General features: G+C 43.3%; 1 protein-coding gene across 2 annotated transcripts; it reads left to right on the plus strand.

The window, feature by feature from the left end:
- Nucleotides 1–1,465: 1,465 nt before the first annotated feature.
- On the plus strand, nucleotides 1,466–27,226 carry LOC148026992 (inorganic pyrophosphatase TTM1-like). 2 transcript variants are annotated; one of them, XM_087691535.1, is made up of 13 exons: nucleotides 1,466–1,805; nucleotides 2,321–2,800; nucleotides 3,025–3,139; nucleotides 3,341–3,536; nucleotides 3,750–3,863; nucleotides 3,948–4,121; nucleotides 24,869–25,063; nucleotides 25,149–25,265; nucleotides 25,374–25,495; nucleotides 25,586–25,621; nucleotides 25,708–25,828; nucleotides 25,934–26,260; nucleotides 26,396–27,226. In XM_087691535.1, exons 2-13 carry the CDS (start codon nucleotides 2,458–2,460, stop codon nucleotides 26,633–26,635), a joined length of 2,100 nt encoding a protein of 699 aa, XP_087547661.1. In that variant the 5' UTR covers nucleotides 1,466–1,805; nucleotides 2,321–2,457; the 3' UTR covers nucleotides 26,636–27,226. The 2 variants fall into 2 exon arrangements, with proteins under 2 accessions (XP_087547661.1, XP_087547660.1); XM_087691534.1 differs by having other exon boundaries at nucleotides 1,467–1,805; nucleotides 25,149–25,271.
- The last annotated feature ends 489 nt before the right edge of the window (nucleotides 27,227–27,715 follow it).

The raw sequence follows: 27,715 nt of genomic DNA on the forward strand, positions 1-27,715 counted from the left end.
AGAGAGAGAGAGAGAGAGAGAGAGAGAGAGAGAGAGAGAGAGAGAGAGAGAGAGAGAGAGAGAGAGAGAGAGAGAGAGAGAGAGAGAGAGAGGTGTGTAGCAACCTAGGCACAAAGTTGTCATGTTTTCTAAATCACCCATGCATGCACTCCCATGGTATGCATTTCCCCCCCCAATGTTATGTTTCTCACAATAGGTGCATTGTGCTATCTTTTTTTCGTTCAAAGAGGTATCAAAGATGTCTAAAAACACATATACTTGAGGACATATGAAGATGACCGAGCGAAGACCCATGTACCCTAGAGAAGAAGGGTAAGAGTCGGGACACGCCTAAGCCTCGAGACCTAGGCAAGTCTAGAAAGAGCGTGCAAATGGATGTGAGGAGGCAACACTTGACTTGAGGTAGCTCGTGTCGAGCCCACTAAAGAGTTATTTTCTCAAGACTTCAATGAGTCCTTGTAGTCATGTAGTCCCTGCGTTACTACAAGACTACAAGGACTCCCAAGACCTGCATTAGGTGGTAGTGTGCAAATCCCTCTCTCTCTCTCTCTTTGTGCTTTTGTAAGGGTGTTTTTCTATTTTCAAATTCATTCATTTGCGAGGGTTGGGTGCTCTGCCAACAGGGTCCATGCAAGTGTGAACTCTAGCGTGGCGGTAAACTTCTGCCTGCAAGAGCTCCTCCACACCAAGTCTATGTACTTGGGCATGACGAGACTCTTAAGATTCAAGAACATTAATGCCAAGTGCCAACTTCAAATGGAGGCCCCAAGGGAGCTTGGATTTTGAAGTTTGAAGGTTCAGGATCTAGATTCTGAAGATACGTTGTAGAGGGTCCAGGGACCACCCAGAATGGTCCATAGAGGAGCTTTGAATAGGAAGCTTGCTTGTTTTTGAGACCAAAAGGTTCCTTTGAACTTTCCTTCCCTCCCAAAATAACTAATTAAAAAACCCAAAAAGAATCCAGCAGGGTCTTGCGTGGAAAAACAAACAATGACGTGGGATGAGTGAGCACTTGTTCCGTCTAAGCCAATCGTAGAGCGCCACGCGGAAAGAAGAATTTTTATACTATTTTCATTAATTTAATCTCGATATTGGAAATTTGTATTGCTATTTAGTAACCACGGTGAAAATGCCGGAGCTTATTATTATTATTATTATTATTTCTTTTCTATGTAAACAATGAGAAGCGAGACGAAGAAATCTCAACAAAAATGTTTACCTAGCTAGAATTTACAGGGAAATTTCCAGTAACAGAAAAATAAAAACTCAAATATCTTCGTGTCCTTTTATGAAAGTGGAAATACGTCGAACGCTTCACGAATCACGATGCGGAAAAAGAGCAAAAGAACGGCAAAGAAAGATTGATATTTCGGAATTTGGCGGAAAAAATAAAAACAAAAAGATTATCACTAGTTAATAATAAAAACCAAGTAATCCGCAACAGAAAAATCCCTGTCCTCCTCCTCCTCCTCTTCCTCCTCCCTTCCTCTTCTGTGTGTCCATTGTGTGTGTGTGTGTCCTGCCTTTCTGTTGTCGCTTCACTTGTGCACGCAAACGTCGGCTATTTTTTTCTTTTTAGAGCTCTGCAGTGATTCCCGTCATCAGAAAGAGAAAGCTTCTTGAATCAATCATCTCCTCCCCCTCCCCCCCTTCCCCTCCTCCCCCCCTCCCCTCTCTTCCCAATCGACAGAATCTCTGCGTTACCTTCCGGCAGATTTGATGCACGGCCCCCTCCAAGCCCCTCCCCCCTCCTCCATCGCCGCCTCCTGCACTGGAGTGGAGACGGCGATCACTCGCTTCTCCAGGTAGGTCTCCGCTCGTCTCTTCTCTCTGTATATTGTTTCTTCTTTTCCTTCGTCTTGTTTCATCTCAACGATCGCAAAAAGCTTTTCTGCATTATCGACATTATTACCGTTCGACGCTCTCTGTACGCCTATGTGGATTGGAATGCGAGGAAGACTCTTCACATTACCGTCTATTCATACACGCAAGGCCTTAGTAAAGGGAAAAATGCTCACATTATCTCACGCATGGCTTTTTGAGCTTCCTGAATGATTCCAGCGTTTTTGTGTCTTGTCAAGGCGGTACTCAAGTTGCCGCTACATTGTACTGTGTCACATCTCTGCATTTTTTTGAAGCATTGTTGAATGTAGGAATGAGTAATGCCTTTCGCTCCCTCCCTTAAACCGCAAGAGAGAGCCTCTTGTGCAACACTCTGATGATTCCTTCCCCTCTCTCCCTTGCAACATTTAAGTCCTCCTTACTGCAGATTCCGTGTGACACACGTTGTTTGTTCTTATACCATTTCCTCCCGTTGCAGGGTGGTTGGTGAACTTAATTGCCAGCTTGCTTCAAGAATTCCAGCTGTACGAAGATACGCCAAAACTAAGCAGCAGTTTAGGTTGATCGTTTCCATGCCACTCTAATAGTGTCCAAGTTCTCAAAGGGGTACTGGAGATGGCCATGGATGCCTTGTTAAGGAGCTCTTCGCTCCAACAGAAGAAACAGGGTCTTTTGAAGGATCGGCTGCAGTTGGTAAAACGGAAAGACTGCGACAGATACGAAATTGATAGGATACAAGAACCCTTGTCCTTTGAGAAAGGGGTATTCCTTTTTATACGTGCTTGCCAGCTTCTGGCTAAGAACATTGAAGGAGTGCTTTTAGTTGGGTTGGCAGGACCCTCAGGTGCAGGGAAGACATGCTTCTCGCACAAAGTGAACAAATTCATGCCAGGCATCACGATCATCTCCATGGACAACTACAATGATGGAAGTCGCATTGTTGATGGCAATTATGATGGTGAGATATTGATTTTACTTTACTCTTATCCTGCAAGCCTTAGGATTGTTGCTTTTGTGCATGAAAATTATGCCAGGCACCCTAATGGATTCAATGCAGGAGTGGATGTAATTGTTGCTAAGGTCACAGTAGTTTCCTCTTGTGTAATTTTAGGAGTATATTACAGTCTCGCAAGGTCCATTATATGTTGCTATGCTATTCTGACTTTTTCAGGTATCATGCAGATCCTAGACTCACAGATTATGATCTGTTACTGCAAAATATCAGTGATCTCAAGTCAGGAAAGCCTGTTGATGTACCAATCTATGATTACAAGTCAAGTAGTCGTGTCGGCTACAGGTTTGCTTGTAAACATTAAACGTTTTGCTTGAGTACAAGTAATTTTCAATTACATCATACAAACTTCAACGTGTTAATTCTGATTGTTGGAAGGTAGTCTAATCATTTTGACACCATTGATACGAGTCCATGCATGTACAAAATGGAAAGAGACAGGAACATCCTGCTAGTTGATTAACTTCACTTTATTTTGTTTTACAGAAGAGTGGAAGTTCCCTCCTCTCACATTATAATTCTAGAAGGCATTTATGCTTTGAGTGAAAGACTGCGACCCCTTCTTGATCTTCGTGTTTCTGTTACTGGAGGTGTGCACTTTGATCTTGTCAAACGGGTACTTCGAGACATCAACAGGTCTGGCCAAGCTCCAGAAGACATCATCCAGCAAGTTTCAGAAACGGTCTGTTTGTCCCATGCATGAAGTCTAGGAAGCTTAGCCTTCATTGTCATGATTGGAGTTCAACAGATATTAATTATTTTATAGATGCACTAGATAGTCTTGTTGGTGTACAAAAGCCCATTATTGTTCTGGAGTAGGGACAGCTATGTTAAATGCGGAAGCTATGTGAGTTATTTTCTATTTCAATTTACACTTGATGGTATGCTTGAGCAGGTTTACCCCATGTATAAAGTCTTTATAGAACCAGATTTGGAGACTGCTCACATCAAAATAATTAATAAGTTCAACCCCTTTTCTGGCTTGCAAAGTCCAACATACATTCTGAAGGTAAGTATTGTAAGTCATAAATGATTGGCCCTTTCAAGCAGGAATCATCCATTATAGTACTGAAAGTGCTACCACTTATTGCAGTCTTCACGCATTGTAAGTGAAGAACAAATTCGGGATGTTCTTTCTCCAAACTGTAGTGAGGCAACAGAGGAGACATATGATATTTATCTTTTGCCTCCTGGTGAAGACCCTGAAACTTGTCAATCTTACCTGAGAATGCGCAACAGGGATGGAAAGTACAGTCTCATGTTTGAGGTTGGTGATTACTCGCACTATTTACATATGCCATGTATCTGAAGTTGCACTTTTTTTGTTTGTTTTTTTTGGGGGCGGGGGGTGCAAAGTTGTTACACTCAACTGAAGACAATGTGCAGAGCAAAAGTGTTTTTGTTGCATGGGATACTGAACTTTGAGTTCTACTCTGTGCTTACGATCTATATACATAGCTCAAAGTGTTGGGGCGCCAAGAGCCGTGGAGATTACTAGATCCTGCTAAGCTATTGTTTTGCTGTAAAACAGGGAGTGAGTTAGTTTTGATGAATTAAGATAAATCATTATTGACCTGGACTTTCCTTTGTAAAGATTTTGGTGTGCCTGTAGCTCTTTGCCCCCAGTGTGAGATCAGTAGTTGTGACACCCGGTATAGGACCCTGCAATAAAGGATTTCTGAGGGAGTTTGTGTATGAGCTTTGGCAAAATCAATTCATACAGTAGGAGTCAGAAATGAAGTTGTTTGTACTTGTTAGCATATTTCTGTCTCTTTCTTCTTCTACCAAGATGATATCCATGCTTTTGCTGATAGATGTATAAGAAGTGAAGGTTACTTCTGGCTTTGCAGCAGTTTGTTTCTCTCTTATCCCGTTGGTTCTTAAATATGGTACTCATGGTTTTGATGAGTTTATTTACAGAAGTATAGGTGTGAAGTCCTAGGCCTATTACAGCTTTTGTCCTTACTAGAACACACTTTTGGACACAAATCAATTTATGGGTGATAATTACAAACATGGACTCTAGTATTACAAGAAGTTTTGGTATGCTTCTTGGGTAATAGAAAGTTATGTGAATGCATGTGCATGAATGCACAATGCAAGTTGAGAACTTTCCCTCAGCACCATAATAATTTACCTGGCTTAATTGCAGACAGCAAATCGTAATGTCCATCATATCTATTACTTGTTTGAGATCCACACATTCTAGTCATAATATTTCTACTCCTTGGACACATTTAACCTCATAGACCCACTAGGGTTATTCTTAGAATTTGACTTTTTGTACCACTCTTAGGTTAGGCTCTTTATTATTCTAGAACACAAAATTGCCCTAATAATAGGGCCTGCTATTATGTACTTGGGTGTATGTAATGTAGGCCATGACCATTGATAATCGGTTACTTTGTGACTTGGTGTGAATGGGGCCTAAGGCTATGGTAGTGGAGTCCCTTCCTTGTTATACAAGGGCTTATTTGCGCCACGTGTGTGATTACCATCTTTGGACTCTAGGTTTCATACTCTCTTGTCCTCACACTGGGATGGTATTGGACCGTGAGTGTAGTATCCATATCTTGCGTTTCTTATGCTAGGCTTGTATGACTTGTGTCATGTTGTGTGTAGGTTGGATTTATACGGGTGTTTCATTAGTATTAGGTCCTAGGTTTGGGGGTGAAATTTGAATCTATTTGGCATTATGGTTGGGAGGTGAGCATGGTGTTGAGCTTAATAAGTGAGTGGATGATGAAACATACAATTTGTGACTGAAAATTAAGAGTAGGCTAAACTTCCAAAATATGTACAAAGTCCAAACAATAAAAGTGACTTTTTGACCATTAAAACGACCATCTAGGGTCATTCTAAATGTTGAGAACTTTGATCAATTATGTACCCATAGTCTAAGAACCTTTTTGACAAGGTTTGGACTCTTTTTGTCACCAATATGATCTTTTGCTTTGGCCGCTCCTAAGGCTAGGGCCAAGGGTGCGATGACTTCTTTACCTGTGGCTAACCCAAAGGGGGTGCAACCTGTTGTTGAATGGATTGCGTTGTTGTAGTGGAACTAGAGCACATCAAGGTAGAAGGCCCAATACTTTTGGTCCACTCGTGCAAAGCTTCTGAGATAGTCTTCAATGCCTTGGTTCACTCTTTCTATATGCCCATTTGTCTTAGGGTGGAAGGATGATGAAAATCATAGCTGTGTCTTCAGAGTCTTGAAGAGTTCCTTCCTCGTGTCACTCATTAAGCAACCATCTGGATTTGATACAATGGCCAATGGTAGCCCATGTAACTTGAAGACATGCGTAAAGAAGAGGCGGGCTATCTCCTTGGCATTCAATGGTGCCTTGATAGGAATGAAGTGTACTTGCTTGGAAAAATAATACACCACTACAAAGATGATGGAATAGCCATGGGATTTTGGGAGTTCCACAATAAAATCTATACTAATAATGTCCCATGAGCGGCTTGGCACTGGCAGTGGCTGAAGTAAGCCAGTTGGCTTAGTGCATGGAGCTTTCACTAGTTGGCAGGTGGGACAAGTATTGACATAGTCTATGATCTCCTCCTTTATGTTTTGCCAAAAGAAGTGCTTTCTTAGAGCCTTGAGTTTCTCTCTTTGGCCCTTGTGTCCCCCTAGCTTCCCATCATGCATTTCATATAGTATGATTTTCTTGAACTCCACATTATTGGGAATATACAATCTCTTGTCTACAAACAGAATTTCCTCTTCCAACGTATACATGCTATGTGGCGTCTTCTTAGCTCGCACTTCTTCTATTATTTTGTGCATTTCTTGGTCATTTTTTAGAGCCTTATTCACTAGGTCTAGGAAGTTGCTATTGGCTACACTCACTGCTTTCAAATTGGCCTTGCGACTTAGTGCATTTGCGATCTTGTTTTTGTGGATCTTGATCTGTTTGATTTCCAAATCGAAATTTGCTAGGAAATCTAGCCATTTGGCTAGTTTAGCAGGTAGGTAAGGATTGTAAGTATTTAGATGAGATGTTGTCTATGAATACGACTCTGTGCTTGTCTTGTACGTAGTGCTTTCACTTTCTAAGGCAATGGATTACTGCTAGCATCTCCTTCTCATGTTGTACTTACCTACTTTTTGTGTTTGTGAACTTCTTGGATTCATAAGCTATGGGGTGTCCATCTTGTTAGCAGAGTATTTGTCAGCTCATGTGTGAGTCTGAGCTTGATCTGGACTGGGCATTTTTATTAGGTATTTTAGGTTTTTTCTGGTGTGGCATTTTATGCCAGTGGAGCATTTTTATGCACCAGTCGGCCAGCATTAATGCTGTCCGACCAGCATTATTGCTCCCCACTTTTTCAGCCTATTTATACTCAGTGCTCCTCCTCAGTCAGTATCATCATCATCATCTTCACCGTCTGCAGACTCTGTGGAGAGAGGAGCTAGAGCCAGTGCCAGTGCCCACGCAGCCAGTGACTCACTGTTGTATGCGACTATCTCGTGTTCAGATATATGGATTCCATTTCCCGTGCATACATCTGAGTTCTCATCTGTATCTTGTTCTTTTCTTTTCTCTTTTTGTCTTGTGTTTCAGCAGTTTATTTCAGCACATGTTTATACTTCCACCGCTGCTCCACTTCTGACATGGTATCAGTTTTCAGGATGTGTGTTTCTGCTGTGTTTTATTGCTGATTTCAGGACTGTTTTGTACCCTTGCTGATCAGGCGACTGCTGTAGCAGCCAGGCGACCTGTTTTGGGGCTGTTTTCAGCCTGCGTTTTTTTCAGTTTTGCCATCGTCTGCTGCCTACGCACCCTCTGCTGCCTGCGTTTTTCATCTGCAGTTGCTGGCGACAGTTTTGTACCTGCTTTTCTCCAGTTTACAGCCTGCGTTTTGCTGATTCAGCGTCTCTCGTGGCTGGGTGACTGTTACTTCAGGCCGTTTTTGCTGTTTTTGGCAGTTTTTGACTGATTTTTTGACTTTCTGCAGCAGATTTTGTCTTCTATTGATCAGATTTTGGGTTATATTGCATGTGAACTCTCATTTTCTGCCGTCTGTGCTTGTGTTTTGGCTGTGTTTCCTCTCTACATTCCATCTCTTCTCTACTTCTCTTCTTATCCTCTCCATATGGCTCCTCCGTGCACTTCCACTGATGATAAGTTACATGGACCTGATTATCTCACATGGAGTGCTGTCATGAAAGCTTGGTTTGTGCAGAAGCGGTTATGGTACATCGTCTGTGGAGCGCCCCTTCCTCGGCTGCTTTCTAGTGGTGGTGATGAGGTCATCCCTCACGACTCTCTTGTGCCAGAGAGGGAGTGTGAGCGGGTGTTCAGATGGGGCAGCCGCGCCTCATCTATACTTTTATATAGGTGCACAGGTTCCAGAGAGGGACGTCCCTGACGCATCGACTTCAGTCTGGCGGAATCAAATCCTGGAGCTGGGATTGACATCTAGGTCCATGCTGAGCTGGTTATCTGACAGAGAGCGGGAGGCTTTCGTTTGGAGCTCACATGAGGGGACACTTTGCCGGTCTGGCCAAAGGCGGGGAATCCATGGTCACCTATGTTCAGAGGCATTTTTGACAGGATGGTCTTGTATGCTACTGCGAGACATTGGTGATGGACACAAAGACATGCTATGATCTTCTCTATTTTCAGGTGTTTGGTACGATCGACATCGACATCAGGTTCTCTCCGAGGCACCTTGGTGGTGGCTTGATCACCCACTGCTTGGGTATCCATGGTTCTACTTGGTGGTTCTATGTTGTATAGTTTCTGATCCCTTTTCATTATACTATTGTATTGTATCAGATCACCCATGATTTGAGAGAGGGTGTTAGCAAAGTATTTGTCAGCTCATGTGTGAGTCTAAGCTTGATCTGGACTGGGCATTTTTATTAGGTATTTTAGGTTTTTTCTGGTGTGGCATTTTATGCCAGTGGAGCATTTTTATGCACCAGTCGGCCAGCATTAATGCTGTCCGACCAGCATTATTGCTCCCCACTTTTTCAGCCTATTTATACTCAGTGCTCCTCCTCAGTCAGTATCATCATCATCTTCACCATCTGCAGACTCTGTGGAGAGAGGAGCCAGAGCCAGTGCCAGTGCCCACGCAGCCAGTGACTCACTGTTGTATGCGACTGTCTCGTGTTCAGATATATGGATTCCATTTCCCGTGCATACATGTGAGTTCTCATCTGTATCGTGTTCTTTTCTTTTCTCTTTTTGTCTTGTGTTTCAGCAGTTTATTTCAGCACGTTTATGCTTCCACCGCTGCTCCACTTCTGACACATCTCGCATCAACACTTCCCCAATGCCATAATCCGATACATCTGTGGAGATTTCAAAGGGCTTGGTTAAGTTAGGCACTTTTGAGTACTGGGGTTTGGCTTATACACTCTTTCATAAAATCAAAGGCGGCTTGTTGCTCACTTCCCCATCTAAAATTTTCTTCTCATTTGGTCAGATGAGATAGTGGAGCCATGACCATGTTGTAATCTTTCATAAATCTTCTATAAAATACATTGAATTCTAGAAATTCTCAAACTTCTTTGACAGTTTTTAGGACTGGCTACTTCTTCACTACTTCGACTTTCTTGCAGTCTACTTTGATGCCTCTCTCTTCTACAATGAACCCTAGGAATTATAACTCCTTCACTGGGAACTCACATTCTTTAGATTTTGCATGCTCTCAAAGACTAATCTTAAATGCTTCTTGAGTTTCTCTAAAGTCTTGCTATAGACTAAGTGATCATCTATGTAGATAATGATGAACACATCTATCTCTGGCTAGAATACTTCATCCATTAAGCCAAAAAAGGTACTCGGCTCATCATTTAGTCCTAAGCCTTGGACTAGCTACTTGAAACTTTTATATCTAGTGTGAAAAGTTGTTTTTGGGATATCTTCTTTTGCTATATGGATTCGGTGGTAGCTTGATCTAAGAACTATGTTGCTAAAGTATTTTGCTCTCTATGAAGTTGATCTAATAAGTCCTCAACTAAGGGCATGGGATATTTGTTTTTGATGGTGATCTTGTTAAGGGCCCTATAGTCTACACACAATTTGAGTCTCCCATCCTTCTTCTTGACAAACAATACCGGGACACCAAATGGTAACTTGCTCAGTCAGATGAAGTCTTGGTCTTTCAATTCATGCAGTTGCTTCTTCAACTCCATCAGCTCAGTGTGATTCTTTTGGTATGGAGTCCTACTTGGTGGAATTGCCTATGGGATCAACTCAATCTTGTGGTCTATATCTCTTTCAAGGGGTAAGCCTTTGGGTAGTTCCGCAGACATCACGCCAAACCTAGGGAACGGGGACGTGGGAACGGGAACGGCATTTAAAAAATCAAAATTCATGAAGTAAGTAGGAACGGGAACGCTAAACCTAGAGAAGGAAGAGAAAAAAGAGAAAGAAGAGAAAGAAGAAGAAGGAAGAGAAAGAAGAAGAAGGAAGAGAAGGAAGAGGTTGGAGGTGGGAGGAGAAAGAAGAGAAAGAAGAAGAAGGAAGAGAGGGAAGAGAAGGAAGAGAAGAAAGAAGAAGAAGGAAGAGAATGAAGGTGGTTGGGGGCAGGATCAGGCGGGAGCAGGATGCAGGCGGGAGCAGGACGCGACCGGGCGCAGGTAAGTTTTGCCACGTGGCGTTCCCTGTCCCGTTTCAGACAGGGAATGCAGCAGGCTGCTCAAGCAAGTAAGAAGAAGAAGAAGAAGAGAGGAGAGTTACTTTTGGCCACACACAAGAATGAAACCTTTGCAAGTAAATGGAAACTCCTGGCCTTCATCTTCCGTTTCACTTTTGCCTTGGCCTTGTCTTCTGCTTTAGATTTTTTGGGTTTTCCACCTTGTTCGTTTGAGGGTTAACATTACTCCTCTCCTAGACGAGTGCCAGTTCCATGGCACTCACCGTCGTAGGTAGCAGGCTTTGGCATGCACCGAAGACTTGGGTGGAAGGGCTGTCTGTGGTTGCCTTGGAGGAGTTCTGGTGGTGGGGCGGATGAAGGTCGTTGTGCCACGTTGTTGGCGGGGGTGGTTGGTGGTAGGGTTGTTGGAGTTGGAGATAGGGCTGTTCGTTATTGGGAATTGCACTGGTGGCTGGCACAGGTGGTGGTTTGTGGGAAATTCTGCACAGGATAATTCTTTGGTGGGCTTGCATGATGGGAATGGGCTAGAGTTCAGAGTTGAGTGTTGATGAAGAGTTGACGACACTTTCGTTAGAGTCTTTAATACTTGTAATTGAAAACCTCGCAGATGTGGTCTCTTCCTAGGGGTAGTGTTAGTCTTCATATAGTGTACACAAGATGTAGTTTGGGTAGTGCTAGTCTTCATATAGTGTACACAAGACGTAGTTTGATTAGTTTGGGAGACATGGCGAACTCTAGGCACTCTAGGCAAGCCGAGAGTAATGTCCTGCACTTGAGGACCCAAACTTTGTATAGATTGTGGTGCAGATATTATGTGAGCGCTCGTGCATACTTAGATAGTACGTAGTTAGAAGAGTGTTGGTCGGATTCCTTGTAGAAATGTGTGGATGAAGCAAGGGTTCAATGGAGTGGAAAAGATCGTCGATGTTGAGAAGTACACTGGAAGGCTTCTTGAGATATTATTTGTGCTTTTGTCAATATGATGTAGGATAATTGAGCTCATTGACGTCGAGATTAGATTTGATCGGGTAGTGGGGGTTTTCAATATCAGTGGTGGATCGCCATTGTTGAGTATACTTGAAAAAAGAAAAAGGAAGTGCACTACCTGTGGGTGTGGCTATCTCACTGTGCAGTGTTGCATGGTGTTCATGCTACTGAAACTGGGAGTTGGGCCGAACCTTAGGGAAGTGTCTAGTGTTGTTTCACACTTGAGGGCCCAGTTTGTGTATAGGGGAGGTGCTGTGGGTGTCACTTAGGGAGACAGATCTAACCATAGGCAAGCACAAACTCCCTAGGTGTGTCCTGCCCTTGATGTGCCCTAAGTGGAAGTGGGGGGACAGGAAGGGCAAGGGGATTAGAGGCATAGAGCCGGCTGACCAAGTCCACCGGACATGCCTAACTTGAGGACCCCTAGGTGCAGTGTTTGTGGCACTTTGATATACATGGAAAAGCTCATTGTTTCTTTCCTTTTTCTTTGTGTGAGTATTGTGCAGTGTTGCATGGTGTTCGTGCTAGTGAAATTGGGAGTTGGGTCGAACCTCAGGGAAGCGTCTAGTATTGTCCCACACTTAAGGACCCAGTTTGTGTACAGGGGAGGTGCTGTGGGTGTCACTTAGGGAGACTGATCTAACCATAGGCGAGCACAAACTCCCTAGGTGTGTCCTGCCCTTGATATGCCCTAAGTGGAAGTGGGGGGATAGGAAGGGCAAGGGGGTTAGAGGCATAGAGCTGGCTGACCAAGGCCATCGGACATGCCTAACGTGAGGACCCCTAGGTGCAGTGTTTGTGGCACTTTGATATACATGGAAAGGCTCATTTTTCTTTGTGTGAGTCTTTGTTTGTTTGCTCTTTTTTTTTGTGGAGATGCATCGGAAGGGGGCACGCTAGACATCATCCTGATGCTCTACAATAGTTACATTTCGAGGGGGCCTAAGAGATTTACCAAGGAATGCAGGGCTTGGAATGGAGCCCTTTTCTCTTGTGACTGTACTTGTTGTGGCCACGGAGGGGGACTTGGTTCCTGGACTCGTTCTTTCTTTCGTTGATCTGATTTAGAGTCACGCCTTCTTCGTGGACCCCAGCTCCAGTGGCTCCTGTTGAGGTGGCTGCATTTGCTGATTTGGTTTCCCAAGCGCCTAGCAAAGGAGAGTTCCTATGAGGTTCAGCTAGTTGAGATTAGGGGAGCACATTGCTCCTCTACTCCTAAGCCAGTTTTAGGCTTACGTGTCATGGCATGGAGTCCATGTTGCAGTGAAACTTGAGAGAGAAGAGGCTAGAGAGAGAGAGAGAGAGAGAGAGAGAGAGAGAGAGAGAGAGAGAGAGAGGCTTGGGGGAGAGAAATAAGGAAGAAAGAAGAAAAAAAACAAAAGGAAAAAGAAAAAAATAAAGTTGTAGGCTTGAAGGAGAGTGGCCAAAAAGTGCCTTATTTTCCATACTAAAGTGTATGGATATGTACTGTACCGTACCTTACGGATCAGTCCGTACTATGGAGACACCCTTGAGCGATGTGCCAGCTTGTAGGCTAAATCTTTGATTCCCTCTTCATTAGAGTAATCTCCCTCTCCCTTTTTGCCTTAGTCGTTCTTCCTCCTCTTCTGGCATTTGCTTGCGCTCTTCTTCTAATCTCTTCAATTCCTCCTCCACCCTTTGTAGCTCTTTATTTTCTTTGGAGGTGGATCGAGTTGATTCTTCTCTTTGCTTGACTTGACAATTTTTGAGCCTTGTTGCTCATGGATTGTTCTCTTGCTCTCTTGCTGTTGAGATGGTTGGTCATTCTCCTTTTTATTAGTATCTCTCTCCATGTTGTCCTGTTGTTCCTTGTGGACCTTGTCTCCCTCTTGTTCTTGGATTGGTGACGGCTCTCCCCAACACATTATACACATCCCTCCTTGGGCATTTCTCAGTCTTGCTGTCGGCTAATAAACCCAGGGCCTTCTCTACCATTGTGCAGGGCTCAACTTCACCTCCACTTGATGAGCTTCTTGTCCTCTTCTTACCGTCACCATGCCACAGTTCCTTTCAGCATTGAAGCTCCTCGGAAATTCTGTGCACTTGTTGTAATTGATAGCTTGCCCGACCTTCTCTACATACTTCTGTAGACTGCACTGGTCCAAGAGTTGTTTTATGATTGGCTCCTCCATGATGGAGTCTTTTAGGTTTAGGGTACTTGAATGTAAACTAGCTGAAACCCCTCATTTCCACCATTAAGCTGTACTTTTCTTGCTCTTTCACCGTGAACGGGAGCTTGCCATCTTAATCTTGCCTCGAATGTAGAGTCTGGCAAAGCAAGAGAGAGTAGCCAATGACAATGCGTTGGGCCATGCTCAAATGCAATGTGTGCTTTTTGCAAGGGTGATTTTCTCTTCATGGGGATTCCGTCATGGCTCTTTGTTCTTGGAATTTTTGTCGCTTTCTCCATAATGGTTCTTTGTGGGGTTGGTGGTCTTGTGGTGACTTGGACATTGAACGCTTTCATATAGAGACCTATATCGTCTTGCATTCACTTGGCAACTCGTGAGAGTACATGCAAGTCCTATGCTTCAATTATAATGGACAGGTGTAGCTCAAAGAGAGATCACTTATCTGAATCCCTTGGTGTTGACTTTGATGCATATCACCTGCGCTTGATTATCATTGCTTGTGTGTGTGTTGGCTTTGCTTTTTTTTGGTATTATCTATACACAGTTACAAAACTTGTTGCTTATTTATATACATATTTATGAATCCATGTCACTTCGTGAGGATAAAAACCAATTGTAGAACTTAGGATTGTATTGGAGTGTGGCACAAGCATCCAGTACTCGTGGCAGCCTACTCAATAACAATAGATATTTTGCAACATCGAGTAGCATGGTACCTTGTTCAAGTCTACTCGCAACATGTAGCTCCTCCTCAGTGAGTCCGGCTAAGTCCATACCCCGAATAGCGGTCAGTACTCCAAAGGAAGTTGGCGCCACATAGATTGGGTCTCTTTGAGACCGCCATTTGGCCAATTGCTCCTCTGAGACCGTCATAATTTGGGCTCCTAGTTCGGCCATTGTAACACGGTTTTCAAACCAACGTTTTTTCAAATTGACTTTGACCCTTTGATTGTTGCTTAAGTTGCTCTATCTCTAAGAGATTTGGTTGGCAAAGCGCTTCATTGAATGTCACAGTTAAGCGTAGTTCGTCAGCCTCCTCGTTAGAGATGAGTTGCACGTGTTTATGTAGGAGTGTGTCGTAGTGCTCGTTAAGACATTCTTGCTCTTTCTAAGATAGAGGACATGGCAAGTATTCCTCAAGCTGCTCCCTAGGGAATGTGCGCATGTCTGTAAGGATGTAGACACGTGCGAATATTTTGAGTTTAGCATATAACTCAGCCAAGCACTCTGTGACACTTCTACGTTCTATGAGGGCTTGCTCGGTTGCTATCTCCTGCAAGGTTCTGGGAGTTTTTCTAGGCTTAAGTCTAGTTGGGGGTTCGGGTCTAGATGAGCAAGATTGATCAGCGCTAGGATTGCTCACATCCTTGAGGTTTTTGTGTTTCGCTTGAGGTCTTACTGCTATTGTGTCATGGTTCTCCTCGGATGTGACTGGCATAGTCTTGTCACCCTGTTGTGACAGTGTTGTATCCACTCTTGATTAGTCAATGCGGGTTTTGTTATCAGTGGATTGAGTGTTGCAAGCCACTGTTGATGATAATGGTTCCTTTGGTTTTTCAGAGGACTCGGATGTATCTGAAGTTTCACTACTGTTAGGAGAGATGGCAATGGGTTCATTGGTGGATGGACTCGATGCTTTATTCCTTAGCTCTTCAGAGCTCTCGGTCTCAATGTTCTTGGCATCTACAGCCACTAGCAACTGCCGTTTTCGTTGTTTTCTCCTCTTTTTCTTGGGCAATTGCGATGTATCCTTTAGGGACTCAGGACCTTGAACCATGTCAACCGTTGATGTGTTTGGTTGGGCCTCAACATTCTCTTTCCCTAATATGTCCTTATGGGACATGGTTGCGGCTTGCTAAATAGCCTTGCTAGGAGGTACAAGCTGTGATTCCTTATTGGAAGTAGTAGCGGCTTGTTCAGAGGATTGGCCACTATTGGTCGACTGCTATGTCGAGTCCTTAGACAGATTGGAAGTAGTCGTGTCTTTTGTTGCCCTTTGAGCATTCACCAATGCAAATCGAGTATATGTTGAGCTAGTCACGATGGATTGCACAGGCATAACCTTAGGTTGAGAGCTAAGGGTAGTGTTACGATCCACCTTTTGGACATTCGGAAGCTTAGATGGAGATAGAGTTTGGAATTGGGTAGCCGCACTTAACGACTGCTGTTGTGCTTCTTGTGTCCGTTTAGGGAAGGAGAGTGTAGGAGATTTAAGGCTCCTAGGTGGACTTGGCCGCACTTAACGACTGCTGTTGTGCTTCTTGTGTCCGTTTAGGGAAGGAGAGTGTAGGAGATTTAAGGCTCCTAGGTGGACTTGGCATTGGCTAGAAGATTTGCTCATGGCTGTTAGATGATTCTGCCATTTGCTTTGTTGAGCAATTAGCCTTATCATGAGCAACATTGCGCCTATGGTGCTCATTATCCCCTTGGGAAGTTAAAGGCTCCTTGGGCACTAGTGGCTTTTGTACACACTCGACGGTTACATTTGATATCTGCTTGTTAAGCACATTAGGCTGAGGGCCTACCCTTTGAATAGTCTCGTTTGGTTTCTTGATTTCAATCGTGAGGGGCTCGGTCACTCCAATATTTTTGACTCAAGACTTGTTTTTTCGTTTAGATTTCCTCCAGCGCTTCTTCGCTCTTAATATGTTCTGGATTTCAGCTGACAGAGGTGGTTTAATAGGGGTTTTTGGTACCCAAATCCATCGGTGACCTGCATGATACCCTTGAGCACGTTGTCGTAGCGCGTAGGGTTGAAGGTCACCATAGGGGTTTGACAAGAGAAGAATGTATGGGGGTTCAAAAGCTTAGACTCCAGAGATGGTTTCGAGCCAAGTTCTTGAAGATAAGAGACACCAGGGTGAAGGTAGATTCAGGGAGAGGAGTGGACATAAGAGAAGGGGATCGAAGAGATTGAAGATGTAGATGAAAACTCCGAAAAGAATTAGAAAATATAGAAGAATACTAACAGAGATGAAGCCTGTTAGTTTCTTTCAGCATTATGAGAAAATATAACTCTAATAGACAAAAACGTGTACAAAATAATACCTTTCTCTATGCTACTCAGATCGCCAATCAGATCCTTCCAATGGCTCCGAAAGGGGGACGCCTAGCCAGAATCTTGCCAGATCACTCATTCATCTTCCACTTTCGGAGTGCTGTTCACTGCCTGAAAACAGCGATCGTGCGTCGTGCGATTTCGCTAATCTCTCTTTTTATATAAAATCCTCTCAAATTAGCTGAAAGCTACATGCTTTCTTTTATATGTCATCCTAATCTAGAAGTTGTCTATAGTTTTGTAGATTTTTTTTTTACAAGAGATAATATCTAGAATATTAAAAATTGACTAAAATCTAATATTTTTGAACCATGGACACTAACACTAATGTCTAAAATGGCATTGGCTCTCTAAATCTAAAAGGAAGCCACACTCTAGATTTTTTTACACGGTGTGCGCGTAGCGGCACGACAACGTAGCAACGCTTTGGATATCCATTGCGGTGTTGTGCTGGCTCTCCATCTATATCTTCGTCTATAAGGCTTGGGCTTTTTTTGTGGTCTTTTACGATGTTTATAAGTCCAAAGCCCGTTCTTGGCATGGTTTCCTGACCGTCTTGTTTCAAGCATGGCCTCGCTCATTGGTTCTCTTTGTTCAACATGCGCTTATATCAACTCTTTCCACAAGTCCTTGCTCTCATTACTAGGCTTGCCTAGCATGTCAAAATGTTCATTGTCTTTCCCTCGAGGTTTGATGAGGTCACTCTTACTAAAGGTTGTGATTATCCTCACACCCGATAGTGTTAAGTGTATCCTCTGTGCTACATAGTCGGCCTCGTACTTTGTCGCCCTTTTGAAAGGTCTTCTTAAGAGGGTTTTCTTTCCACGATTAATACTATTTGGCGGAACATGGAATAGGATAGGCAAGCTTTCAGTTTCAATAGTTACAAGGATTTTGCACTTCCCTGTAAGTGCTTATGGGTGCCCCTCCTAAAGGATTAAGAGTTGCATCAGTTGGTGTGAGCTCTGGTTGGCCTAGTAGGGTCCATGTTTCATAGATCTAGATATTAAAATCAGCTTTTTCATCGATGAAAGCATCGACATAGTACTCTCTTTTTGTGGTGAGTTTGACTCTAAGATAAGTAGGTGGTACTATGTTTTCATCTTCCGCGTCTTGGCTTATAAATTCAAGCCTTTTGATACATGCCTTGAGTTCCCAACTGCACGACCAGATATGGATTATCCACTAATGTCTTGGATTGTCTGTGTAGTGCCGTTCGAGATGCATCTATTGTCAGGGCTGTCATGTCTAGTTATCCGCGCAGTTAGAGCTTGATGTTTGTTGCATTCCGCTTTGACTAGATGCAGTCCGAATGCAATCTATACATGTCTTTGTGGTGTGGACTTTTAAGTTTTTGCCCTTGTTGGCTAGATTAGTCCATTGAGGTTTTAGGGTCTTTGTTTGTCTTTGTTCGGGTATGGGATTTTGATTGCTGTTTTGTAAGTAAAAATCTATGATGGTACAGAGCCATTACTACACTTAGATCCAATTTGGAGGACTTGTCACAGCGCGCGTTTTCTCTCCAGTCTACTTAGGGGAGGTGCAGAGGGGACAGAGCCCCCTTTGTGGGGGTCCAGAAGGAGGGCAGTTCCCCCCGACTTGTAGGGCCGTTACGGTAAATACCATGCATGATTGGAATGACCATTTGTAGCCAAGTTTTGAACTACTTACTCTAGATCTCAGCCTAGTGATAGATCTGTGATGTGCTTTTGGCTCTATATGGTCTCTAGGTCGGTTTCAGAATCTATAGGTCAAAAATTTTGAAAAAATCCAAATTTGGTCCAATAGGTTTGAATTGCAGGGGCCAAATGTCTAATTCGGCACCATTCGAATGGTCGAGGGCTGAATGAGGAAATGACCGAATGCAACTAGGCCGAATGTCTGATTCGGCCAGTCCAAATGTGGTTGTCCGAGGGCCGAGTGGTTGAGTGGACGAGGGCCGAGCCAAGTGGGCCGAATTGATCGGGTCAAGGTCTAAGTCAAGTGGCCCAAATGCAAAGTTGATTTGAATGGTGAATTCGGCCTAGTCGAATGTCAGCTTGTTCGAGTGGGGTTGGGCTGAGACGGCAGGGCCGAGGGCCGAATATCAAGTTGGTCCGAATGGTCGATTCAGATGGGCCGAGCGGTGGGCGTTTGAGTGGCAGTGGGTCGAGTGGCCGAATGCAAGAGGGCCGAGGGCCGATTTTGGGACTCTGGCCAAAATTGCTGTCACTCGGACAGCTGGGCCGAACGTGGTGCGATTTTGGTCGATGCAACAATAAATCGATTGAATCATACGATTTAGGTCATGGTATATCGCACGCACCTCCAGATCAAAGCTATGGATAGAGGGGAAGAGTTGTATATACCTGGAATAGCAAATAAACTCCAAAATGCAAATCGGCAAACAAATCAAACCCTCATGTCCTGACAGCAGAAATCCTATTGCTTATTTTCCTTTGTTTTTGTTCGTTTTTTTCTTGCCCTAATGTATCCAAATCACAAAGCAAATGTCTACACTACTCAAACTTACCTTTCCAAATTCAAAAACCAAAAACCTATCTGCTAAGGAGATCGAATACCTCTTCAAACTCCCTTGCTTCCTACCTATCTATCTCAAGCACCGGTTCGGGGAAAACCCTACTTCAATGCTCGATTCGAAGTGCACAAGCGCTCAAGGCTTGAATCCTTGTCTCGACAACGGAACCAAAATGTAGGGGCGATCAACCGCCAAGACCCTCGAACGGCTTATTGTTTCAAGTGTTCCAAGCCGAGCACTAATGGCTACCTCTCACATAGCCGACGCACTATCCATCTCTACGGGTGTAGTGAGCTTACCTCTATGCTCGATCGAGTTACCTCCTCTTCCGAGCACTCCAATAGCTCCACGATCCAAGTGCAAGCTCTAAGTAAGCTCCATCCTCAAGCTCCACGCTCCAAGCTCCATTGTCGCGAGTAAGAGAAGAGAAGAGAAGAGAAGAGAAGAGAAGAGAAGAGGAGAAGATAAGATGGAGAGCTTCTCCACCACGGTTCCTCACCCTCACACACTCGATCCCTCACACTCTCACACTCCCTCTCTCAAGTACAAGCTCAAGCAAGCAAGAACAAGAAGAAGAAAAAGAGGAGAGCTACTTTTGGCCACACACAAGAATGAGCTTCTCATTCACTTTTCAACTTTATATACAAAACCCTAAATCTCTTTTGGGCGGTTATCCCCTTATCCCCTTTTTTACATGGTTGGTTGTGGCCTGGGCCATTTTTCCCATTGTTCTTCTATCTTCCTAGCTTCCTTCCTACCGCTTGTCTACCTTTACAAATTGCACGGGTGAGAGCCCGGTGCTCTTAAAATAAATCATGGTGCACCTTGCGCTCTTTTACAAAAGTATCGACTTATGCTTTTTCCTATGTGCCTTTCTCCTTGATTTAGGACTTTTTTGCATTTCTTATGTTTCTAGATTCTTCTTGGCACGCCTTCATCTTCCGTTTCACTTTGTTCGTTTGAGGGTTTAACATCAAGTAGCATCTCATTAACTCCCTTGCCATAGAACTCCAAACAAAAAATGACCTCAAATTCATCGATAGGTATTACTAGAAAGTTGAGCACGGTCTTCCATTTTCCAGCTTCCACTTGTACTTTAAAAGCTTGCTTTACTTCCTTTGCTTCTTCTTGCACAAAAGTTACTGTTAATCCTTTTGGGGCCTTAGACAATTTCAAGCCGTGTTTTGTTGCACACTTTGGTGCAATGAAATTGTGAGTGGCTCCAGTATCTACCATGATTGTTGATCTCTTTCACTAACTCTTTTGTTGAGGTGTAGGTGTACTGCTGCTACCCGAGCTGCCATGCATTGGGGACACGCACTAACTATCCGCACTCGTAGGTGATATAGGCTCTCTTCACTTCCATTGGGGATCTACTAAATGTACTCCTAAAATTTAACTCCGAATCTCCAAGATGGGGTCTCTTGGGGGTTTGGGTCTCGAGGTCCAAGAGTTAATGGTGAGGTTGCTGTTGAATCTAGCTTGATTCCCTTGGGCTGTCCTCCTCCCTTCTAAGTCTACTAATCTTTGAGCCATCCGCATGGCCTTTGCTAGACTCGTTGGTTCTTGTCTTTCTACATCTCTCTTGGCCCACTCTTGCATGCCGAATAGGAATCCATGCAACTTTATATCTATGTCCATGTACGGGTGTTGCAGCATCAATTGTCTGTACTTGCTAACACATTCCTTTATCTTTCCTTGTGCTTGATTGAGATTTCTTCACTTATTTCTAACTTTGAATTTTTCCATCTTTGGGATGAAGTGATCTTTGAGTTCCTTCCATGAGAAAACAGTGCATCCTTGCACTTGCTCCAATAGATACTAGCAAGCGGCATCCTCCTCCAAATAAATGGCTTCTATTTTCAATGATTCTAGCATACTTCATGTATCTATCTACCTTCACAATCCATTTCTTCAAAATTAGCCCATCTCTCTTTTGCCTTGTACTTGGTGGGTTGAGACATCTTGAACTTGCCATAGTTGTCTTTCGAGCTTTCACTTTCCTCTCCATCCTTCTTGCTTTGTCTCTTGTTTTTCTTCTTGTCCTTCTTCTTGTTTCCTACTTCAGATTTCTTCTCCTTGTCTTTCTTCGTGTCTTGCGTCTCTTCTCTTCCTCCTGTTGTTGTATCATCCACTCCTTGTACCCTTGCTCCTCTTCAGACTTTCTTCTATTTTCCTCCTCTTCCTCTTTCATTTGCATGTTCTTCCAAATTGAGTCTAACAAGCCTGATATGGCTTCCAACTACCTCTCTAATCCAGCTACTTTTTCCTCTTGAGTTTCTATCCATTCTTGATCTCGGCTCTTCTTCCTCTCTTCAATCATTGAGATGGGTGCATTCTCTCCATTGTCCTCCATGTGGTTGCGGGGAGCCACACCTTGGCTTTGGTGTTATTGCTACGGAGAAGCCGTGTTTTGCCTTCAAGTTGTAGTTGTGTCGTGGGGAAGTTGTGTCACGCCTTCAGATGGTAACTTGTGTTAGGGTCATTGCGTCGAGCATGGTTGTCAGGTATAAAAGGTACGATACTGTACAATATGATAAACTACAGTACTAAATGGTACCTTATGGTTTTATGAGGTATGGTACGATATTAGTATGAAAAAAAAATTAACTTAATTTTTTCAAAAACTATAAATAATAAGACACATGTTTAAAGTGAAAATAGGCTATAGCAACGCCATTACAAAATGAGATCAATGATCATATATGATACATTAATGATCATATAATTGTCATAGGAGTCGGGACTCAAGAGTCAAGAGTGGGATTTGTGAATTTGGATACAATCATCAATGATACATCATCATCATCATCATCATCAGAGTGCTTATCAAGAGAGTTTGAAGATGACCCCTCTACATTGGATGATGAGACACTCTCATACTCATCCTCATTGATGAGGTTACCATCATAATCAAATGATGGCTCCCTAGGCAATGACTGTGTAATTATAGGCAAGGGGGGATTGTCATCATCAAGCATGAGATGAGAGCTACTAGAGCCCTGTCTTACATATATCTGCAAAGTACTCAAACCACCCCTAGTTGATCTCGGAGGGCGTTGAATGACCATGCCCTTGCTAGCAATTGTTGCAACTTGAACTCGAACTCCTCACCCACGAGTATGCTGATTGCGAGTGTCACGAGTGTCTGCTGCTATGAGCTCTCTATAGAGCTCCACAAAGATCTACTTCTCCGCATCTACCTCTTGGTGTATACTTGGATGAGTGTGACCCGTAAACTTGAATGTATCAACATTCACCTACACAATGCACATAACTTGACATAAGATTATACATACTAAATTGTTAACTTGTATAAAATTGAATAATAAAAACAAAAAAATAAAACTTGACTTAACTAAAATGATAAGTGTTTACCCACTTTGGACTACCCATAGGCGTCATGGCCTTCATCATGTGCAAGTTAGTGCGGCAATAGACTAGCTGCTCTAACTGTTGTGTGCTAAGCTGATTGCGAATCTTCATGCAAATGAGAGAATAGACACTCCAACTTCTCTCACATGCACTTGAAGAGCAATCCTGAGAGCAAGGACTCTCATGGCCAAGGGCTGAAGAGTTTGCAACAGATATACAAAATTTTGCAACCAAAAGAGAGGCTTCACAAGTGACTCTCTTCTCCAATAAGTGGGAGAAGCAAAAGCCACATCCCCTGTTTGATCCGCATAGCATCCAAGATCCTCTAGAATTGTGTTGTGGTCATCCATAGGGACCACATGAGTGAGGTATGCAAGCTGGTCAAGATGCAGCTCTCCATCATTCATGACTGCTCGAGACTTGTAGGCAAGATGTAATAGTGCTACAAATCCATGGATCGGCTCACGCGTCCCATTTCTTCTCTGCTATGTCAATGATATGTGCACGTTGTGACTTCGTGGTCATCGTGCAAGCTCGTGCCTCCACTTACGCCTCCACCAATGCTGCTCTAAAGAAGTGAATGAGAAGGCCCATGGTGGACCCCTCACAATCACTCATACGTAACACCCTATAAAAGGGAGTCACGACAATCACAATTCCACAGACTTTAAGAGAGTTGAGACTTGTCACTCCGATCGGTGATCACGATGGTGCTTGAAGAGGGAGGGGATGGGAGGAAGAGGAGAGAGAGAGAGAGAGCTTTAGAGGCTTGAAGACCCAAGGGGGATGGGGTGGGGCAATGATGCTTCAAGAGGGAAGGGATGGGGGGAACTTGAAGAACAATGAAGAGGGTAGGGATGGGGGAAAAAGGAGAGGGGAAGAGGAGACGATGCTTGAAGAGGGAGGGGATGGGAAGTTGATGCTTGAAGACAAGAGGGTGGGGATGAGCCGTGAGGAGAGAGTGAGACTTGAGTGTGTGTTCAAATGAGCCCCAAGTCCACAACTCGTCTCTTTGCCAAACGTTGCCTTGGGCCCTCGTGAAAATGCACCGAAATTATGCTGCATAACTGGTTTTTGTCCGCAGGATGGGTGGCAAAAATGCATAAAAATATCATACAAATTCGTATGGTACCATATGTACCCATACAATATGAACCCGTCCTTATGTCGTACAAGGGTAACTATGGCCTTGGGGGTTGTCGTGACGGGGGTCAATGCGATGTGGGGCAACAAGATGTGAGGTGTTGCAATGTGGGGCAGGCGCATCATGACACGATCTAGGGGATGGATCTTCTCTCTTACTTCCATGAGCACTCCTTTAATTTGAGCATGAGTTGCTCTAATACCAAGCATAATGCACCTGCACTCAATCACTCACTCAACACAGCACAAAAAGGTAACACAATATGTGAGAGCAAGGTATCCTCTTGTATTATTCAACGAAACAAATGGCACAATATAGGCACATCCCAGGACTACACCCTCATGATGCCACACGTGAGGGTTCACCACTGGGTATAAGGAATTACACGTAGAGTGGAAACCAAGCATGGCTCAGAGTCACTACTACTCGCTATATAGGTGTTTCTGGCAGCAACGCCATGGTATAGCTACAAAGCCCTGACACCTTCCCCATGGCCTTGAACCAACTCCCGCCGGTACCCCTCCCAGAAAGGACAAATGAGACCCCAAGTTTTTTACCCTGAGGGCATATTCAGGGATTATTTTATCAGTGTGGTGAGAATAGGCCTGAAAGCACATGCTGCAATGTTCATCTAAGCCCCCGCAGAAAAAAGAGAGAGAAAAACACGTACACCCACCTATGCACCCACCGACCCTGACCCAAAACCCCCAACAAACCACCCCCCCCCCCCCCCCCCCCCCCCCCCCCCCCCTCCCAAACACACACACACACACAAGAAAAAGCCCCACTGAGCACCGATGAAAGAAAAAAAGGGCAAATAAAAAAATCCTTGCCCGGTGTGGTGTGCTTCCCTTCCCTTCTCCGGTTTTTGCAAGACATAAAAGTTGGGTAAGTTGGATGAGTCCTGTGAGCTCTACGTGAGTCACAGTTTTTAAAGTGACCTAAGTGACAGTTTCTACAAGTGAATGGATCATCATGTCTACTGTCCCACACTGCCTGAAGTCCCATGTGATCTCTACTCTGGAAAGCAAGATACACAGCAAATATATGGCATCTGCAAGAGTTGTAATTCCCCCTGAACAGTTGAATTTTATTGAGATCTGCACACAATTTTATCCCATTTACGGTGTGCAGTGGTATGATAGATATCTTTTTCTTGCAGGAATGTTTGATGGATGATCCATTCATAATATCACCAAGGATAACTTTTGAAGTTAGTGTACGACTTCTGGGAGGTTTAATGGCACTTGGTTATACCATTGCGGCAATCTTGAAGAGAGAGAGCAAAGTTTTTTCTAACAAGGCACTTTGTGTGAAAATTGATAAGCTCGAGCTGCTTCAACAGAAATTCATACAGGTGACATATATTGCTATTTATATCCACTGCTTTAGATGGTCGTATCTCATGATATATTGATTCATGAAGTTCTTTGTATGGACAGGTGCAAGGAAAAGATAGGTCATTGGTTGGAGATACTGCAAAAAGGCTTGGCTTGGATGGTTCCTATATGCCACATCCTTACATTGAACAGATCCAGTTGGAGAAACTTTCTGCTGAAGTAATGGTACAGGCTGTTTTGATGATAAATGTCCTTGTGATCAATGTGCCTAATGATGCATTGCTTTAAAGTTTAAGTACTGGGAGTTCAGAATTTTCGTCTCTGTAGGCACTCCCAGATGATTTGAAAACCAAGCTCAGCATTAGTGAGATGCCAGCTTCAAGTCCCTTGCCATCCTTTTCATGGATATGTGAGGTGAAGCCTGGAGTTAGGAGTCTTTACAGCAGAAGGTATATTCCATTGTCGTGTTTGCAAGGTCTTTCTTGGTTAGGGATGCTTTTAATGAAAAACTTCTGACTAATTCATGTATATCATAACAGTTGGACCAAGAACACAAGCAAAGATCTCCTTTTAGGGTAAGTTGTAAACTTCAGATTCATTTATTTTCCGAAGTGTTCTCTACAGAATGACGTAATCTCAAAGCTCTCTCTTGATTGTTCAGTTTACCTATTGATCATTTGCAAAACCCTTCAAGGAAGCAGCTATCAATGCGGCCAGAGCCAAATAATCAGCAGTTAGATCTCAAGGGACTTGATTCTCCAACCTCAATTCAAGGTGACCAGGTACAAATTTGTTGGCAGATGATCTACCACTTTATATTTGTAAAGTTAGTTCAACACGTAGGCTGCTTGTTTTCTACATTACATCCCTTCTGGGTATTTTTCCAGGCTTATACCCATATTTCAGAGCAGATGGTGGGCCTTAATGAAAGGATAGATGAGCTTATATCACGCCTTGGGGAAGTTGAAACAAAGCTGTCATCATGTTTATGTTTTCCTCATTCTAGGCCTTGTTCCAATGTTGGGGTTGGGTCTTATGGCAATGGGACTAGTCTGTATGGGAATGGCCATGGAACTGGAATGGGATTGGGAAATGGCAATGGGACTAGTCTGTATGGGAATGGCCATGGAACTGGAATGGGATTGGGAAATGGCAATTCTCCACCAGCATCAAACATAATTACATGTTCGTTAGATCGACCTGTGGCTGAAGAGGTATTTACTGAGCAAAGCTTGGCAATGAAGAATTTTCCTAGTTAAAATTGTGTGTGAAAAATATGTAGCACAGATCATGTAGAACTGCATCAGTTGTAAACAGTTTGTAGTAAAGTTTCATGCTCTGTTTTGCAGTTGAGAAAACTAGCACAGGGTCAGCGCCATCTTACTACTCAGCTGGATGTCGTGAACAACATTTTACGTCAAAATATTAATTCTGGACAACCTACTCGGTTTGAGAGACGTGGGTGGTGGGAAAGGTTTTTCAGAAAAACGAAAACTACTGATTCGGGGTTTATTACTGTTGCGGGCATCACCATTCTTGGACTCGGTGGGTTGACAGGGGTGGTAATTATGATAAGGGCTTCTAGATAGTTGCAGGTTTTTTGTCATGCTGTTCTTCTCCCTTTCCAGTCTTGCCCAAAGTATGAGGGTGGCAAAGATATACCGTCACAAGTTCATTTACTTTGCATTGTGTATCAAAAATATAGAATCCAGTTTATGGGAGATTTGGTGATTTTTTTTGGGGGGGGGTTCAAACTTTTAGGACCCTTAATGAAATGATGAGTAAACAACTGTACATCAAGCGGATGAATGTAGATTTGTGACTAGATTGTGCATTGACAACCACATAATGGTGTCAACATGTATGCACATGGTAGTTTGCTAGGATATTGTGCCCATTGGTCAGTTGTTTATAACTAAAGCACCTTGGAATCTGCATGCCTTGCCATGGGCAATCAGAGTCAGGTTTGGGACTCTGACTTGACTGTCTTGAGCTTAATAGGCAGGTGCATGTGGTTTTTTTTACAGCAAAGTAGCTGTTTAGAAAACCTTCGCCTTTCTCCCCTTCTTTCTTTTTTTGCTCTGGATGGCCTTTGTAATCGGTCAATTGGCTGCACTTGAATCCCTTCAGTGTAATAATTTGAACAATATCAATAACCTCCAGGGCAACTTTTCATCCTTCATTAGCCTGTGACCAGATGCAAGTTTGTTAGAAGTTGTTATGGTAGTTTATGTGTTATAATTTATTTTCTGGAAATCAAAGGATTTGTAAGAGTAGTATGTGTCCAAGTTAATATACTTTTGTGGAGTTAATGCGATCCAAATCAAAATATCGTCACATCTGTAAGCTAGTATTTATCATCTTTTTATTATTACACTGAAAATGAATTATAACACTGAAAAGTAGTGCTTATCGTGTTGCTTTTATTATTGTTACACTGATAATGTACGTATCCATGTATGAATCCATGTATTGCAGTTGATTTGCTTTGGAAAGGTTGTGGAATAATTTGGGCTTTTTAGCCATTTTGGTATATCCAACAACCCTGTGCAGTTCTGCTGTTTGTCTTTCCAAGAACATTTAGTTATGTCATTTTTCAAGCTTATGAAGATTGGTGTTAATTGAGACTGCTGCCAAATGAGTATGGTTGTCAGTCTTTCCAAGAGTAG

This window comes from Lygodium microphyllum, chromosome 13, assembly GCF_053477565.2.
Source record: "Lygodium microphyllum isolate KBCC chromosome 13, Lygodium_microphyllum_v1.1.10, whole genome shotgun sequence".
NCBI classification, from domain to species: Eukaryota; Viridiplantae; Streptophyta; class Polypodiopsida; order Schizaeales; family Lygodiaceae; genus Lygodium; species Lygodium microphyllum.

Bases quoted from the DNA above. Each gene is read 5' to 3' on its own strand.
- LOC148026992 (XM_087691534.1), top strand. From the start codon at position 2,458: ATGGCCATGGATGCCTTGTTAAGGAGCTCTTCGCTCCAACAGAAGAAA. The intron at 3,140-3,340 runs GTTTGCTTGTAA...TTTGTTTTACAG, and splicing joins AGTAGTCGTGTCGGCTACAG to AAGAGTGGAAGTTCCCTCCT. The intron at 25,272-25,373 runs GTACAGGCTGTT...TCGTCTCTGTAG, and splicing joins AACTTTCTGCTGAAGTAATG to GCACTCCCAGATGATTTGAA.